The sequence below is a fragment of the Hemitrygon akajei genome, chromosome 11, assembly GCF_048418815.1.
Source record: "Hemitrygon akajei chromosome 11, sHemAka1.3, whole genome shotgun sequence".
NCBI classification, from domain to species: Eukaryota; Metazoa; Chordata; class Chondrichthyes; order Myliobatiformes; family Dasyatidae; genus Hemitrygon; species Hemitrygon akajei.
Genome location: NC_133134.1, coordinates 115,862,007 through 115,878,145, shown reverse-complemented (window position 1 = coordinate 115,878,145; position 16,139 = coordinate 115,862,007). Strand labels below are relative to the sequence as shown.

The 16,139-nt window shown below is 54.6% G+C and overlaps 1 protein-coding gene across 5 annotated transcripts in view; it reads left to right on the top strand.

Moving 5' to 3' along the window:
* The window catches only part of pltp (phospholipid transfer protein), a 91,099-nt gene that overhangs the window by 22,635 nt on the left and 52,325 nt on the right, over positions 1–16,139 (top strand). For all 5 annotated transcript variants that reach the window (XM_073061567.1, XM_073061568.1, XM_073061565.1 and 2 more), the window contains one exon: positions 15,774–15,894. In XM_073061567.1, coding sequence (XP_072917668.1) covers positions 15,789–15,894 — 106 coding nt within the window. In that variant the 5' untranslated portion in view covers positions 15,774–15,788. The remainder of the gene's footprint in view (positions 1–15,773; positions 15,895–16,139) is intronic.

The following is a 16,139-nucleotide window of genomic DNA, read 5'->3' as shown; positions in this document are numbered from 1 at the left end:
TCTCCTCGAACGGAGGTACCAACCTAATCTCCTGGTTAACATTAAAATTTCCCCCACGGTCTGACCCGCTATCCACGCATTGCCATTTCTCCCTCTCGAACTGTCGCTCTGCCTCCTCTGCCTCCAACTTAATTCTCTCCAGCCGCATCTCTTCTAGACGTAACTGGACCTCCCCTTTCCCTACAGGAGAGTGTTCTAACACCTCCGGCTTGAATATCTGCCTCACGACATAATGTTCAGCTATCTTACATTGTATCTCAGCCTTCGTCATCCCTTTCTTAACCTCCTTGAGTTCCAAGGTCTCCACCATATCCCACAACTCAGACTTTTTAGCCTTAAACCCACAGGGTCCGGACTTAACAGAAACTTGTCAACATCCATTTCTGCTGTCTGCCTCTCTGGTATCTCACACAACCAGATCAAATTAAGGGAATTCTACCCCGATTCACTGGCCCTCCAATTTGGTAATCAAATCCCAGACAAGCCCCCAATTTGTTACGTAACCCGTAATTGGGTTAACAAACCAGCAGAAATGGAAGGATACGTTGTGGTACTGTAACTAAAGGTGTTTATTAGTAAACTAAGTAATACAGTATCAAAAATGCAGATATACATATAAAATGGGTTAGCAATAATAAAAACAGAAGTGTAGGAATAATAATCAACAATAAAAAACAAGCTCTATCAAAGTCTAGGGGTAAATGAATTGTCATAGAAGAATATAAAATTCAGTTCAGTTCGTGCTGAGGTAGTTGTTGTGTTGCAATTGTTGGAGAGAGAGAGAGAGCGAGCAAGAGATTGAGCAGCTGCAGCAGGAAAACCTTCTGTTGTCTTCTTGTTCCATCATACCGTTGTGGTCACCGGTTATGATCCCTCTGTTCTCAGCTAGACCGCTCTTCCGCGGTGGACTCGTCACTCTGGCATGAGTGGACACACACACAAGTCCCCACCGGCCCTGCCGTCACACTGTGAGCTTTGTGACCGATCTCCTGATTCGGTCCTCGAAGCCCCCACCTTCCTGTGGGTGCACAACACTCAGTCAGTGTCCACTGGTGTGTCTGAGGGGTGTCTCCCCACACCTGTCTTTTATCCCCACTGACGGGGTATCAGCTATCCATCAACTCAAAATGACCATGTCCATCAAATCAGGCCACTCCTGTTGTCTCCTCAGGAATGTTAACGAGCAAAGTAACGTCCTTGCAGTGAAAGGTAAATAATCAGTGAAGAGCCATAATACATAAATCAACCGTCTCTCTCTCTCTCTTATCTGTAGCAGACGCCTTTACCTCTTCTTCATCTCTCTCTCTCTCATTAGCAGCATAGTTCCCGGGGTGGGGGATAACTCCGGACCCCATTTCTATCAGGTCTGTTCAGCACTCATAACACTCCCCTTAGGATCTTTCTTCCTCTTTGGAATGAACCGATCCCGCACCTTCTGCTCCTTTACCTCGAGGTCCCTGATCAAATCTGGTTCATTGCATAACACTAAATCTAGAATTGCCTTCTCCCTGGTAGGCTCCAGTACCAGCTGTTCTAAGAATCCATCTCGGAGGCACTCCACAAACTCCCTTTCTTGGGGTCCAATACCATTCTGATTCTCACAGTCTACCTGCATGTTGAAATTCCCCATGCCAACTGTATCATTACCTTTGCAACATGCCAATTTTAACTCTTCATTCAAATTACACCCTACATCCAGAGAGTACCCAGTTTACATTGACCCGGGACCGGGAATACTCGGTTTACACTGACCCGGGACAGGGGATACCCAGTTTACACTGACCCGGGACCGGGAATACTCGGTTTACACTGACCCGGGACCGGGAATACCCAGTTTACACTGACCCAGGACAGGGGGTACCTGGTTTACACTGACCCGGGACAGGGAGTACCTGGTTTACACTGACCCAGGAGAGAGTGTACCCGGTTTACACTGACCCAGGAGAGAGTGTACCCAGTTTACACTGACCCAGGACAGGGGGTACCTGGTTTACACTGACCCGGGACAGGGAGTACCTGGTTTACACTGACCCAGGAGAGAGTGTACCCGGTTTACACTGACCCAGGACAGGGGGTACCTGGTTTACACTGACCCGGGACTGGGAGTACCCGGTTTACACCGATCCGGGACTGGGAGTACCCGGTTTACACTGACCCGGGACAGGGAGTACCCGGTTTACACTGACCCAGGAGAGAGTGTACCCGGTTTACACTGACCCAGGACAGGGGGTACCCAGTTTACACTGACCCGGGACAGGGAGTACCCGGTTTACACCGATCCGGGACTGGGAGTACCCGGTTTACACTGACCCGGGACTGGGAGTACCCGGTTTACACTGACCCAGGACAGGGAGTACCCGGTTTACACTGACCCGGGACTGGGAGTACCCGGTTTACACTGACCCGGGACAGGGAATACCCGGTTTACACTGACCCAGGACAGGGAATACCCGGTTTACACCGATCCGGGACAGGGAATACCTGGTTTACACTGACTTGGGACAGAGAATACCTGCTTTACACTGACCCGGGACGGGGAGTACCCGCTTTACGCTGACCCGGGACAGAGAGTACCCGGTTTACGCTGACCTGGGACAGGGAGTACCGGCTTTACACTGACACGGGATAGAGAGTGCCCAGTTTACACTGACCTAGGACGGGTAGTACCCTGTTTACACTGACCCAGGATGGGTAGTACCCTGTTTACACTGACCTGGGATGGGGTTACCCGCTTGACATTTACATGGTATAAGGAGTACCCGGTTTACACTGATCTTGTACAGGGAGTACCCTGGTTTACACTGACCCGGGACAGGGAGTACCCGGTTTACACTGACCTGGGACAGGGAGTACCCGGTTTACACTGACCCGGGACAGGGAATACCTGGTTTACACTGACTTGGGACAGAGAGTACCCGCTTTACACTGACCCAGGACGGGGAGTACCCGGTTTACACTGACCCGGGACTGGGAGTACCCGGTTTACACTGACCCGGGACAGAGAGTACCCGGTTTACACTGACCCGGGACAGGGAGTACCCGGTTTACACTGACCCGGGACAGGGAATACCCGGTTTACACTGACCCGGGACTGGGAGTACCCGGTTTACACTGACCCGGGACAGAGAGTACCCGGTTTACACTGACCCGGGACAGGGAGTACCCGTTTTACACTGACCCGGGACAGGGAATACCCGGTTTACACCGATCCGGGACAGGGAGTACCTGGTTTACACCGATCCGGGACAGGGAATACCCGGTTTACACTGACTTGGGACAGGGAATACCCGCTTTACACTGACCCGGGACAGGGAGTACCCGGTTTACACTGACCCGGGACAGGGGTACCTGGTTTACACTGACCCGGGACAGGGGGTACCTGGTTTACACTGACCCGGGACAGGGGGTACCCGGTTTACACTGACCCAGGACAGGGAGTACCTGGTTTACACTGACCCAGGACAGGGGATACCTGGTTTACACTGACCCGGGACAGGGGTACCTGGTTTACACTGACCCGGGACTGGGAGTACCCGGTTTACACTGACCCGGGACAGGGAGTACCCGGTTTACACTGACCTGGGACAGGGAGTACCCGCTTTACACTGACCCGGGACGGGGAGTACCCGGTTTACACTGACCCGGGACAGGGAATACCCGGTTTACACTGACCCGGGACAGGGAGTACCCGGTTTACACCGATCCGGGACTGGGAGTACCCGGTTTACACCGATCCGGGACAGGGAGTACCCGGTTTACACTGACCCGGGACAGGGGATACCCGGTTTACACTGACCCAGGACTGGGAGTACCAGGCTTACACTGACCCGGGACAGGGATTACCCTGTTTACACTGACCCGGGAGAGAGTGTACCCAGTTTACACTGACCCGGGACAGAGAGTACCCGGTTTACACTTACCCGGGACAGAGAGTGCCCGGTTTACACCGACCTGGGACAGGAAGTACCTGCTTTACACTGACCCGGGAGAGAGAGTGCCCAGTTTACACTGACCCGGGAGAGAGAGTGCCCAGTTTACACTGACCCGGGACAGAGAGTACCTGGTTTACACTGACCCGGGAGAGAGAGTGCCCAGTTTACACTGACCCGGGACAGGGAGTACCCGGTTTACACCGACCCGGGACTGGGAGTACCCTGGTTTACAATGACCCGGGACAGAGAGTACCCGGTTTACACTGACCCGGGACTGGGAGTACCCGGTTTACACTGACCCGGGACAGGGAGTACCCGGTTTACACTGACCCGGGACAGGGAATACCCGGTTTACACCGATCCGGGACAGGGAGTACCCGGTTTACACCGATCCGGGACAGGAAATACCCGGTTTACACTGACTTGGGACAGGGGGTACCTGGTTTACACTGTCCCGGGACAGGGGGTACCTGGTTTACACTGACCCGGGACAGGGGGTACCCGGTTTACACTGACCCAGGACAGGGAGTACCTGGTTTACACTGACCCAGGACAGGGGGTACCTGGTTTACACTGAACCGGGACAGGGGGTACCTGGTTTACACTGACCCGGGACTGGGAGTATCCGGTTTACACTGACCCGGGACAGGGAGTACCCGGTTTACACTGACCCGGGACAGGGAGTACCCGGTTTACACTGACCCGGGACAGGGAATACCTGGTTTACACTGACTTGGGACAGAGAGTACCCGCTTTACACTGACCCAGGACGGGGAGTACCCGGTTTACACTGACCCGGGACAGGGAATACCCGGTTTACACTGACCCGGGACAGGGAGTACCCGGTTTACACCGATCCGGGACTGGGAGTACCCGGTTTACACCGATCCGGGACAGGGAGTACCCGGTTTACACTGACCCGGGACAGAGAGTACCCGGTTTACACTGACCCGGGACAGGGAATACCCGGTTTACACTGACCCAGGACAGGGAGTACCCGGTTTACACGGATCCGGGACAGGGAATACCTGGTTTACACTGACTTGGGACAGAGAATACCCGCTTTACACTGACCCGGGACGGGGAGTACCCGCTTTACGCTGACCCGGGACAGAGAGTACCCGGTTTACACTGACCTGGGACAGGGAGTACCGGCTTTACACTGACACGGGATAGAGAGTGCCCAGTTTACACTGACCCAGGACAGGGAGTACCCGGTTTACACCGATCCGGGACAGGGAATACCTGGTTTACACTGACTTGGGACAGAGAATACCCGCTTTACACTGACCCGGGACGGGGAGTACCCGCTTTAAGCTGACCCGGGACAGAGAGTACCCGGTTTACACTGACCTGGGACAGGGAGTACCGGCTTTACACTGACACGGTCTAGAGAGTGCCTAGTTTACACTGACCTAGGATGGGTAGTACCCTGTTTACACTGACCTGGGATGGGGATACCCGCTTGACATTTACATGGTATAAGGAGTACCCGGTTTACACTGATCTTGTACAGGGAGTACCCTGGTTTACACTGACCCGGGACAGGGAGTACCTGGTTTACACTGACCCGGGACAGGGGGTACCCGGTTTACACTGACCCGGGACTGGAAATACACGGTTTACACTGACCCAGGACAGGGAGTACCTGGTTTACACTGACCCGGGACAGGGGGTACCTGGTTTACACTGACCCGGGACAGGGAATACCCGGTTTACACTGACCCGGGACAGGGGGTACCCGGTTTACACTGACCCGGGACTGGGAGTACCCGGTTTACACTGACCCGGGACAGGGGGTACCTGGTTTACACTGACCCGGGACAGGGGGTACCCGGTTTACACTGACCCGGGACTGGGAGTACCCGGTTTACACTGACCCAGGACAGGGGGTACCTGGTTTACACTGACCCGGGACCAGGAGTACCTGGTTTACACTGACCCAGGACAGGGAGTACCTGGTTTACACTGACCCAGGACAGGGGGTACCTGGTTTACACTGACCCGGGACAGGGGGTACCTGGTTTACACTGACCCGGGACTGGGAGTACCCGGTTTACACTGACCCGGGACAGGGAGTACCTGGTTTACACTGACCCGGGAGAGAGTGTACCCGGTTTACACTGACCCGGGACAGGGAGTACCTGGTTTACACTGACCCGGGACAGGGGGTACCCGGCTTACACTGACCCGGGACAGGGAGTACCTGGTTTACACTGACCCGGGACAGAGAGTGCCCGGTTTACACTGACCCGGGACAGGGAGTACCTGGTTTACACTGACCCGGGACAGGGGGTACCCGGTTTACACTGACCCAGGACTGGAAGTACCCGGCTTACACTGACCCGGGACAGGGATTACCCTGTTTACACTGACCCGGGAGAGAGTGTACCCGGTTTACACTGACCCGGGACAGAGAGTACCCGGTTTACACTTACCCGGGACAGAGAGTGCCCGGTTTACACCGACCTGGGACAGGAAGTACCTGGTTTACACTGACCCGGGAGAGAGAGTGGCCAGTTTACAATGACCCGGGAGAGAGATTGCCCAGTTTACACTGACCCGGGACAGAGAGTACCTGGTTTACACTGACCCGGGAGAGAGAGTGCCCAGTTTACACTGACCCGGGACAGGGAGTACCCGGTTTACACCGACCCGGGACTGGGAGTACCCTGGTTTACACTGACCCGGGACAGAGAGTACCCGGTTTACACTGACCCGGGACTGGGAGTACCCGGTTTACACTGACCCGGGACAGAGAGTACCCGGTTTACACTGACCCGGGACAGGGAGTACCCGGTTTACACTGACCCGGGACAGGGAATACCCGGTTTACACTGACCCGGGACTGGGAGTACCCGGTTTACACCGATCCGGGACTGGGAGTACCCGGTTTAAACCGATCCGGGACAGGGAGTACCCGGTTTACACTGACCCGGGACAGAGAGTACCCGGTTTACACTGACCCGGGACAGGGAATACCCGGTTTACACTGACCCAGGACAGGGAGTACCCGGTTTACACCGATCCGGGACAGGGAATACCTGGTTTACACTGACTTGGGACAGAGAATACCCGCTTTACACTGACCCGGGACGGGGAGTACCCGCTTTACGCTGACCCGGGACAGAGAGTACCCGGTTTACACTGACCTGGGACAGGGAGTACCGGCTTTACACTGACACGGGATAGAGAGTGCCCAGTTTACACTGACCTAGGATGGGTAGTACCCAGTTTACACTGACCTAGGATGGGTAGTACCCTGTTTACACTGACCTGGGATGGGGATACCCGCTTGACATTTACATGGTATAAGGAGTACCCCGGTTTACACTGATCTTGTACAGGGAGTACCCTGGTTTACACTGACCCGGGACTGGAAATACACGGTTTACACTGACCCAGGACAGGGAGTACCTGGTTTACACTGACCCGGGACAGGGGGTACCTGGTTTACACTGACCCGGGACAGGGAATACCCGGTTTACACTGACCCGGGACAGGGGGTACCCGGTTTACACTGACCCGGGACTGGGAGTACCCGGTTTACACTGACCCGGGACAGGGGGTACCTGGTTTACACTGACCCGGGACAGGGGGTACCCGGTTTACACTGACCCGGGACTGGGAGTACCCGGTTTACACTGACCCAGGACAGGGGGTACCTGGTTTACACTGACCCGGGACCGGGAGTACCTGGTATACACTGACCCAGGACAGGGAGTACCTGGTTTACACTGACCCAGGACAGGGGGTACCTGGTTTACACTGACCCGGGACTGGGAGTACCTGGTTTACACTGACCCAGGACAGGGAGTACCTGGTTTACACTGACCCGGGACAGGGGGTACCTGGTTTACACTGACCCGGGACTGGGAGTACCCGGTTTACACTGACCCGGGACAGGGAGTACCTGGTTTACACTGACCCGGGAGAGAGTGTACCCGGTTTACACTGACCCGGGACAGGGAGTACCTGGTTTACACTGACCCGGGACAGGGGGTACCCGGCTTACACTGACCCGGGACAGGGAGTACCTGGTTTACACTGACCCGGGACAGAGAGTGCCCGGTTTACACTGACCCGGGACAGGGAGTACCTGGTTTACACTGACCCGGGACAGGGGGTACCCGGTTTACACTGACCCAGGACTGGAAGTACCCGGCTTACACTGACCCGGGACAGGGATTACCCTGTTTACACTGACCCGGGAGAGAGTGTACCCGGTTTACACTGACCCGGGACAGAGAGTACCCGGTTTACACTTACCCGGGACAGAGAGTGCCCGGTTTACACCGACCTGGGACAGGAAGTACCTGGTTTACACTGACCCGGGAGAGAGAGTGGCCAGTTTACAATGACCCGGGAGAGAGAGTGCCCAGTTTACACTGACCCGGGACAGAGAGTACCTGGTTTACACTGACCCGGGAGAGAGAGTGCCCAGTTTACACTGACCCGGGACAGGGAGTACCCGGTTTACACCGACCCGGGACTGGGAGTACCCTGGTTTACACTGACCCGGGACAGAGAGTACCCGGTTTACACTGACCCGGGACAGGGGGTACCTGGTTTACACTGACCCGGGACAGGGGGTACCTGGTTTACACTGACCCGGGACAGGGGGTACCCGGTTTACACTGACCCGGGACTGGGAGTACCCGGTTTACACTGACCCGGGACAGGGGGTACCTGGTTTACACTCACCCGGGACCGGGAGTACCTGGTTTACACTGACCCAGGACAGGGAGTACCTGGTTTACACTGACCCAGGACAGGGGGTACCTGGTTTACACTGACCCGGGACAGGGGGTACCTGGTTTACACTGACCCGGGACTGGGAGTACCCGGTTTACACTGACCCGGGACTGGAAATACCTGGTTTACACTGACCCAGGAGAGAGTGTACCCGGTTTACAACGACCCGGGACAGGGAGTACCTGGTTTACACTGACCCGGGACAGAGAGTGCCCGGTTTACACTGACCCGGGACAGGGAGTACCTGGTTTACACTGACCCGGGAGAGAGTGTACCCGGTTTACACTGACCCGGGACAGGGAGTACCTGGTTTATACTGACCCGGGACAGGGGGTACCCGGTTTACACTGACCCGGGACAGGGAGTACCTGGTTTACACTGACCCGGGACAGAGAGTGCCCGGTTTACACTGACCCGGGACAGGGAGTCCCTGGTTTACACTGACCCGGGAGAGAGTGTACCCGGTTTACACTGACCCAGGACTGGGAGTACCCGGCTTACACTGACCCGGGACAGGGATTACCCTGTTTACACTGACCCGGGAGAGAGTGTACCCGGTTTACACTGACCCGGGACAGAGAGTACCCGGTTTACACTTACCCGGGACAGAGAGTGCCCGGTTTACACCGACCTGGGACAGGAAGTACCTGGTTTACACTGACCCGGGAGAGAGAGTGGCCAGTTTACAATGACCCGGGAGAGAGAGTGCCCAGTTTACACTGACCCGGGACAGAGAGTACCTGGTTTACACTGACCCGGGAGAGAGAGTGCCCAGTTTACACTGACCCGGGACAGGGAGTACCCGGTTTACACCGACCCGGGACTGGGAGTACCCTGGTTTACAGTGACCCGGGACAGAGAGTACCCGGTTTACACTGACCCGGGACTGGGAGTACCCGGTTTACACTGACCTGGGACAGAGAGTACCCGGTTTACACTGACCCGGGACAGGGAGTACCCGGTTTACACTGACCCGGGACAGGGAATACCCGGTTTACACTGACCCGGGACAGGGAATACCCGGTTTACACTGACTTGGGACAGGGAATACCCGCTTTACACTGACCCGGGACAGGGAGTACCCGGTTTACACTGACCCGGGACTGGGGTACCTGGTTTACACTGACCCGGGACAGGGGGTACCTGGTTTACACTGACCCGGGACAGGGGGTACCCGGTTTACACTGACCCAGGACTGGAAGTACCCGGCTTACACTGACCCGGGACAGGGAGTACCTGGTTTACACTGACCCGGGACAGGGGGTACCCGGCTTACACTGACCCGGGACAGGGAGTACCTGGTTTACACTGACCCGGGACAGAGAGTGCCCGGTTTACACCGACCTGGGACAGGAAGTACCTGGTTTACACTGACCCGGGAGAGAGAGTGGCCAGTTTACAATGACCCGGGAGAGAGAGTGCCCAGTTTACACTGACCCGGGACAGAGAGTACCTGGTTTACACTGACCCGGGAGAGAGAGTGCCCAGTTTACACTGACCCGGGACAGGGAGTACCCGGTTTACACCGACCCGGGACTGGGAGTACCCTGGTTTACACTGACCCGGGACAGAGAGTACCCGGTTTACACTGACCCGGGACAGGGGGTACCTGGTTTACACTGACCCGGGACAGGGGGTACCTGGTTTACACTGACCCGGGACAGGGGGTACCCGGTTTACACTGACCCGGGACTGGGAGTACCCGGTTTACACTGACCCAGGACAGGGGGTACCTGGTTTACACTCACCCGGGACTGGGAGTACCTGGTTTACACTGACCCAGGACAGGGAGTACCTGGTTTACACTGACCCAGGACAGGGGGTACCTGGTTTACACTGACCCGGGACAGGGGGTACCTGGTTTACACTGACCCGGGACTGGGAGTACCCGGTTTACACTGACCCGGGACTGGAAATACCTGGTTTACACTGACCCAGGAGAGAGTGTACCCGGTTTACAACGACCCGGGACAGGGAGTACCTGGTTTACACTGACCCGGGACAGAGAGTGCCCGGTTTACACTGACCCGGGACAGGGAGTACCTGGTTTACACTGACCCGGGAGAGAGTGTACCCGGTTTACACTGACCCGGGACAGGGAGTACCTGGTTTATACTGACCCGGGACAGGGGGTACCCGGTTTACACTGACCCGGGACAGGGAGTACCTGGTTTACACTGACCCAGGACAGAGAGTGCCCGGTTTACACTGACCCGGGACAGGGAGTACCTGGTTTACACTGACCCGGGAGAGAGTGTACCCGGTTTACACTGACCCAGGACTGGGAGTACCCGGCTTACACTGACCCGGGACAGGGATTACCCTGTTTACACTGACCCGGGAGAGAGTGTACCCGGTTTACACTGACCCGGGACAGAGAGTACCCGGTTTACACTTACCCGGGACAGAGAGTGCCCGGTTTACACCGACCTGGGACAGGAAGTACCTGGTTTACACTGACCCGGGAGAGAGAGTGGCCAGTTTACAATGACCCGGGAGAGAGAGTGCCCAGTTTACACTGACCCGGGACAGAGAGTACCTGGTTTACACTGACCCGGGAGAGAGAGTGCCCAGTTTACACTGACCCGGGACAGGAAGTACCCGGTTTACACCGACCCGGGACTGGGAGTACCCTGGTTTACAGTGACCCGGGACAGAGAGTACCCGGTTTACACTGACCCGGGACTGGGAGTACCCGGTTTACACTGACCCGGGACAGAGAGTACCCGGTTTACACTGACCCGGGACAGGGAGTACCCGGTTTACACTGACCCGGGACAGGGAATACCCGGTTTACACTGACCCGGGACAGGGAATACCCGGTTTACACTGACTTGGGACAGGGAATACCCGCTTTACACTGACCCGGGACAGGGAGTACCCGGTTTACACTGACCCGGGACTGGGGTACCTGGTTTACACTGACCCGGGACAGGGGGTACCTGGTTTACACTGACCCGGGACAGGGGGTACCCGGTTTACACTGACCCAGGACAGGGAGTACCTGGTTTACACTGACCCAGGACAGGGGATACCTGGTTTACACTGACCCGGGACAGGGGTACCTGGTTTACACTGACCCGGGACTGGGAGTACCCGGTTTACACTGACCCGGGACAGGGAGTACCCGGTTTACACTGACCTGGGACAGGGAGTACCCGGTTTACACTGACCCGGGACAGGGAATACCTGGTTTACACTGACTTGGGACAGAGAGTACCCGCTTTACACTGACCCGGGACGGGGAGTACCCAGTTTACACTGACCCGGGACAGGGAATACCCGGTTTACACTGACCCGGGACAGGGAGTACCCGGTTTACACCGATCCGGGACTGGGAGTACCCGGTTTACACCGATCCGGGACAGGGAGTACCCGGTTTACACTGACCCGGGACAGAGAGTACCCGGTTTACACTGATCCGGGACAGGGAATACCCGGTTTACACTGACCTAGGACAGGGAGTACCCGGTTTACACCGATCCGGGACAGGGAATACCTGGTTTACACTGACTTGGGACAGAGAATACCCGCTTTACACTGACCCGGGACGGGGAGTACCCGCTTTACGCTGACCCGGGACAGAGAGTACCCGGTTTACACTGACCTGGGACAGGGAGTACCGGCTTTACACTGATACGGGATAGAGAGTGCCCAGTTTACACAGACCCAGGATGGGTAGTACCCTGTTTACACTGACCTGGGATGGGGTTACCCGCTTGACATTTACATGGTATAAGGAGTACCCGGTTTACACTGATCTTGTACAGGGAGTACCCTGGTTTACACTGACCCGGGACTGGGAGTACCCGGTTTACTCTGACCCGGGACAGGGGGTACCTGGTTTACACTGACCCGGGACAGGGGGTACCTGGTTTACACTGACCCAGGACAGGGGGTACCTGGTTTACACTGACCCGGGACAGGGTTACCCGCTTGACATTTACATGGTATAAGGAGTACCCTGTTTACACTGATCTGGTACAGGGGGTACCTGGTTTACACTGACCCGGGACAGGGTTACCCGCTTGACATTTACATGGTATAAGGAGTACCCTGTTTACACTGATCTGGTACAGGGGGTACCTGGTTTACACTGATCTGTTACCGGGAGTACCCGGTTTACACTGACCCGGGACAGGGAGTACCTGGTTTACACTGACCCGGGACAGGGAGTACCCGGTTTACACTGACCCGGGACAGGGAGTACCTGGTTTACACTGACCCGGGACAGGGAGTACCCGGTTTACACTGACCCGGGACAGGGAGTACCCGGTTTACACTGACCCGGGACAGGGAGTGCCCGGTTGACATTTACATGGTATAAGGAGTACCCGGTTTACACTGATCTGGTGCAGGGGGTACCCGGTTTATACTGACTCTCTTTTCGGTTTACTCGCCTTTGGTTCAATATCTGCCAGTCTCTGCCTCGTGTTCACCCCATGACTCCACCTGTACAGATCTTCGTGGTAGGGAGCTGCAGAAATTGCTGATCCTCCAGGAGGAGTATTTCCTCTTCAACTTCACCCTACATGGGCAGCCTTTCATTATGAAACCATATCCCTTCGTTGTAAATACCTGCAAGAGGAAAGATCCTCTCAGCATCCACTCTGTCAATTCTCCCCGACCCTGTTTCAGTAGGATCAACCGCCCACATTCTGCTCAGCTCTAACGGGGTCCAACTGCCCAACCTCTCTTTGCAGTTAAACCTTGCATTCCAAGAATCACCATGTGATGCCTCCATACTGCCTTTAGTGATCAGAATTAAATTTACTTTACATGTATGAACATCGAAACATACAGTGAACTGCGTCATTTGCTTTAACATTGAACACCCCCAGGGATGGGATGAGGACAGGCTCATGTGTGGTGTACAGCGTAGGATGCCCACGACGCTCGGCAGAACAACACAGAGCTTAACAAGCATTAAAACAAGCCACATTCCTCCCGATGAACACACAGAGTCCTTCAACCCTCGGACAGGCTCTTCCCTTGAGATTACTTCCTCCCTTAAATAGGGGGGACAATGCAGGCAGAGCTACTCCAGGTGAGGCATTGCTAACAGCCTGTAATCCTGCACCAGCTCTTCTCTTATGTTTACGTCCATACACCTTGCAATATAAGACAGTTCTCCACTGGACTTCCATGAACAAGAACTGTCAGATCTCTCTGCACTGCAACACTTTGTTGGGTGGGGAAATGGCAAAGTGGTGGTGGGGGGTGTCATTTGGCAAGGGAAGATATATGGGGGTGGTAATGTGGTCTGGAGGAACAGATAGACCTTGCAGTACACATCTACAATGATCACAAGACAGCTGATTAAATAGTCATATGGGAATAACCTCTATTAATGAGGTACCGAGTATAAAAGTAGAGGGGTTGGTTACAGTCGTACTGTATACATGTCTAGTTAGACCACAGCTAAGAACCAGGTGAAACTCAGGTCACCACGATACAAGAAAGGTGTGATTGCACTGAAGTCGACAAAAGGATTTAAACCGATTTCACCAGGAATGGAAAATTGAAGCTGTGAGTAAAGATTGGATAAATCTGGAATTGCAAAAGAAGATGAGGAGGAGTCTGTTAAAGTAAATAAAAAGCATTCACTTCCCTCAGCAGAAGGGTCAGACTCCAGGAGTAAATGGAAAGTAATTGGTGGAAGAATGAGGGAGGAAGTGAGTTAAAAATGATTCTGCCTGGAGAGTTGTGGTGGATTTTTGGAGCTCACTGTCTGAAAGGCATGTCCTGCACCTTTGCCACCATCAGTGCCTGACACAAGACAGTTTAAACTGACTTTAACACACCCCTAACTCTCACACTGGGTCACCTGCTCTCACCTTTTCATACCCCAACCCCACACTCTTTGCTGCCTAAAACATACTTGCCTTTCTTCTTCCTGGTTCTGACGCAGTATCTCCAAGACATTCATTGTTCCGGGCGGCAGAGTGGCATAGTGGTTTGTGCAATTGCACAGCGATTGGGTCCGATTCCCGTCACTGTCGGTAAGGAGTTTGTCCATCCTCTGTGTGGCTTCCTCCCACATCCCAAAGACGTAGGGTGAGGGTTGGTATGAGACGTATGGGAATTCTATGGAGGCACCAGAAGCAGGACAACACTTGCAGGCTGCCCCCAGCACAGCCTCGTTGATTTTATTTGAAGCTAACATCACACCTCAGTGTATATTTTAATGTACCTGTGATGAATAAAACTGATCTTATTACCTCATCCCTCTTGCACAAATGCTGCCTGATCCTCTGGGTGCTTCCAGCATTTTATTTTCACCGTTTGCACTTTTTTGGTTTTCACTCACTAATTCCAACATTAACCAGTTACCCTGTACCTCCTGACTCTAACAATTAACCCATTGCCCTCTGCTAACCGTCCCTGTGGTGGAGGAACCCATCACCCCCCGTACTCACAAAACTCCACCTATAAACTGTGTGCTCGCTGACCACGTCCCGTTATCCCGACATTCCTGAGCCCATTGACTTGCCTTGGCTGCTGGCAAGCAATAGCTCAGGTTTAATGTTCTGATCTTCATTTACAATGCTCCCAAGCCCTTATTATGCTCTATTCCACGCCAAAAGAAAATTGGAGGGTTACAGACGGTGTAGGGAGAAAGGTTAGATTTATTGTGGAGTAGGTTAAAAGGTTGGTACAACGTTATGAGCTGAAGGGCCTGTACTGTTCTATGTTCTGTGACTCTCAGCCTTCTGAGAAATGTCTGCTCCTCCAACCCTCACAGCTCCATAATTATCCATTTGTTTTGTTGCCTGCACCCATGCCTTTGAAGTCTAGACCCTTTCCATCTGCACAGAAGGCACGAAGAAGGGGGCTGAAAGGTCTACTGGGCTTGTCTAACGGGTTTGAGGGTCTAAGGAACGTCTTTCTGTTCCTGTGTGACAGACTGGAGAAACTGAATGGCCTTTTGCTGCTTCTATGCTACCGTCCTGAAAGGCTTGCTCCAGTGGACGGGGTCCTGGAGGCCCCCTGAGTGCAGATGATATCAGCAACAAGGCTGCGGCCGTGGGCTCTGCAATGGTTCTGTGGGGAGCCTGTGACTGACTGCTGCTCCTTGCCTTGCAGGTTCATCGGAAGACAATGGCTCTCTGGATCTCTGGTCTGTTGCTCCTGATGGTTCTGGGCGCCGCTACCAGCTCTAACCCCGGCTGCCGTATCCGCATCACTAACCGGGGCCTAACGCTGAGTAAGATCCCAAAGCCTTTGCTCGCCACTGCACCCCCCACCCCTCTGGGGCTGACTTCTCGCTGAATAAATGCACGACTACTTTGTGATCAGTGGAAGTGGAAAAGCTGTATGAATGTCCGAATCAGAAACAGGCTTATTATTGCTGAGATAGGTCATGAAATTTATTGCTTTGCAGCAGCAATAAAATGCATGACATAAAAGATTACTGTCTGTTGGTAGGGTCTGGAGGCTGGGAGCTGATTT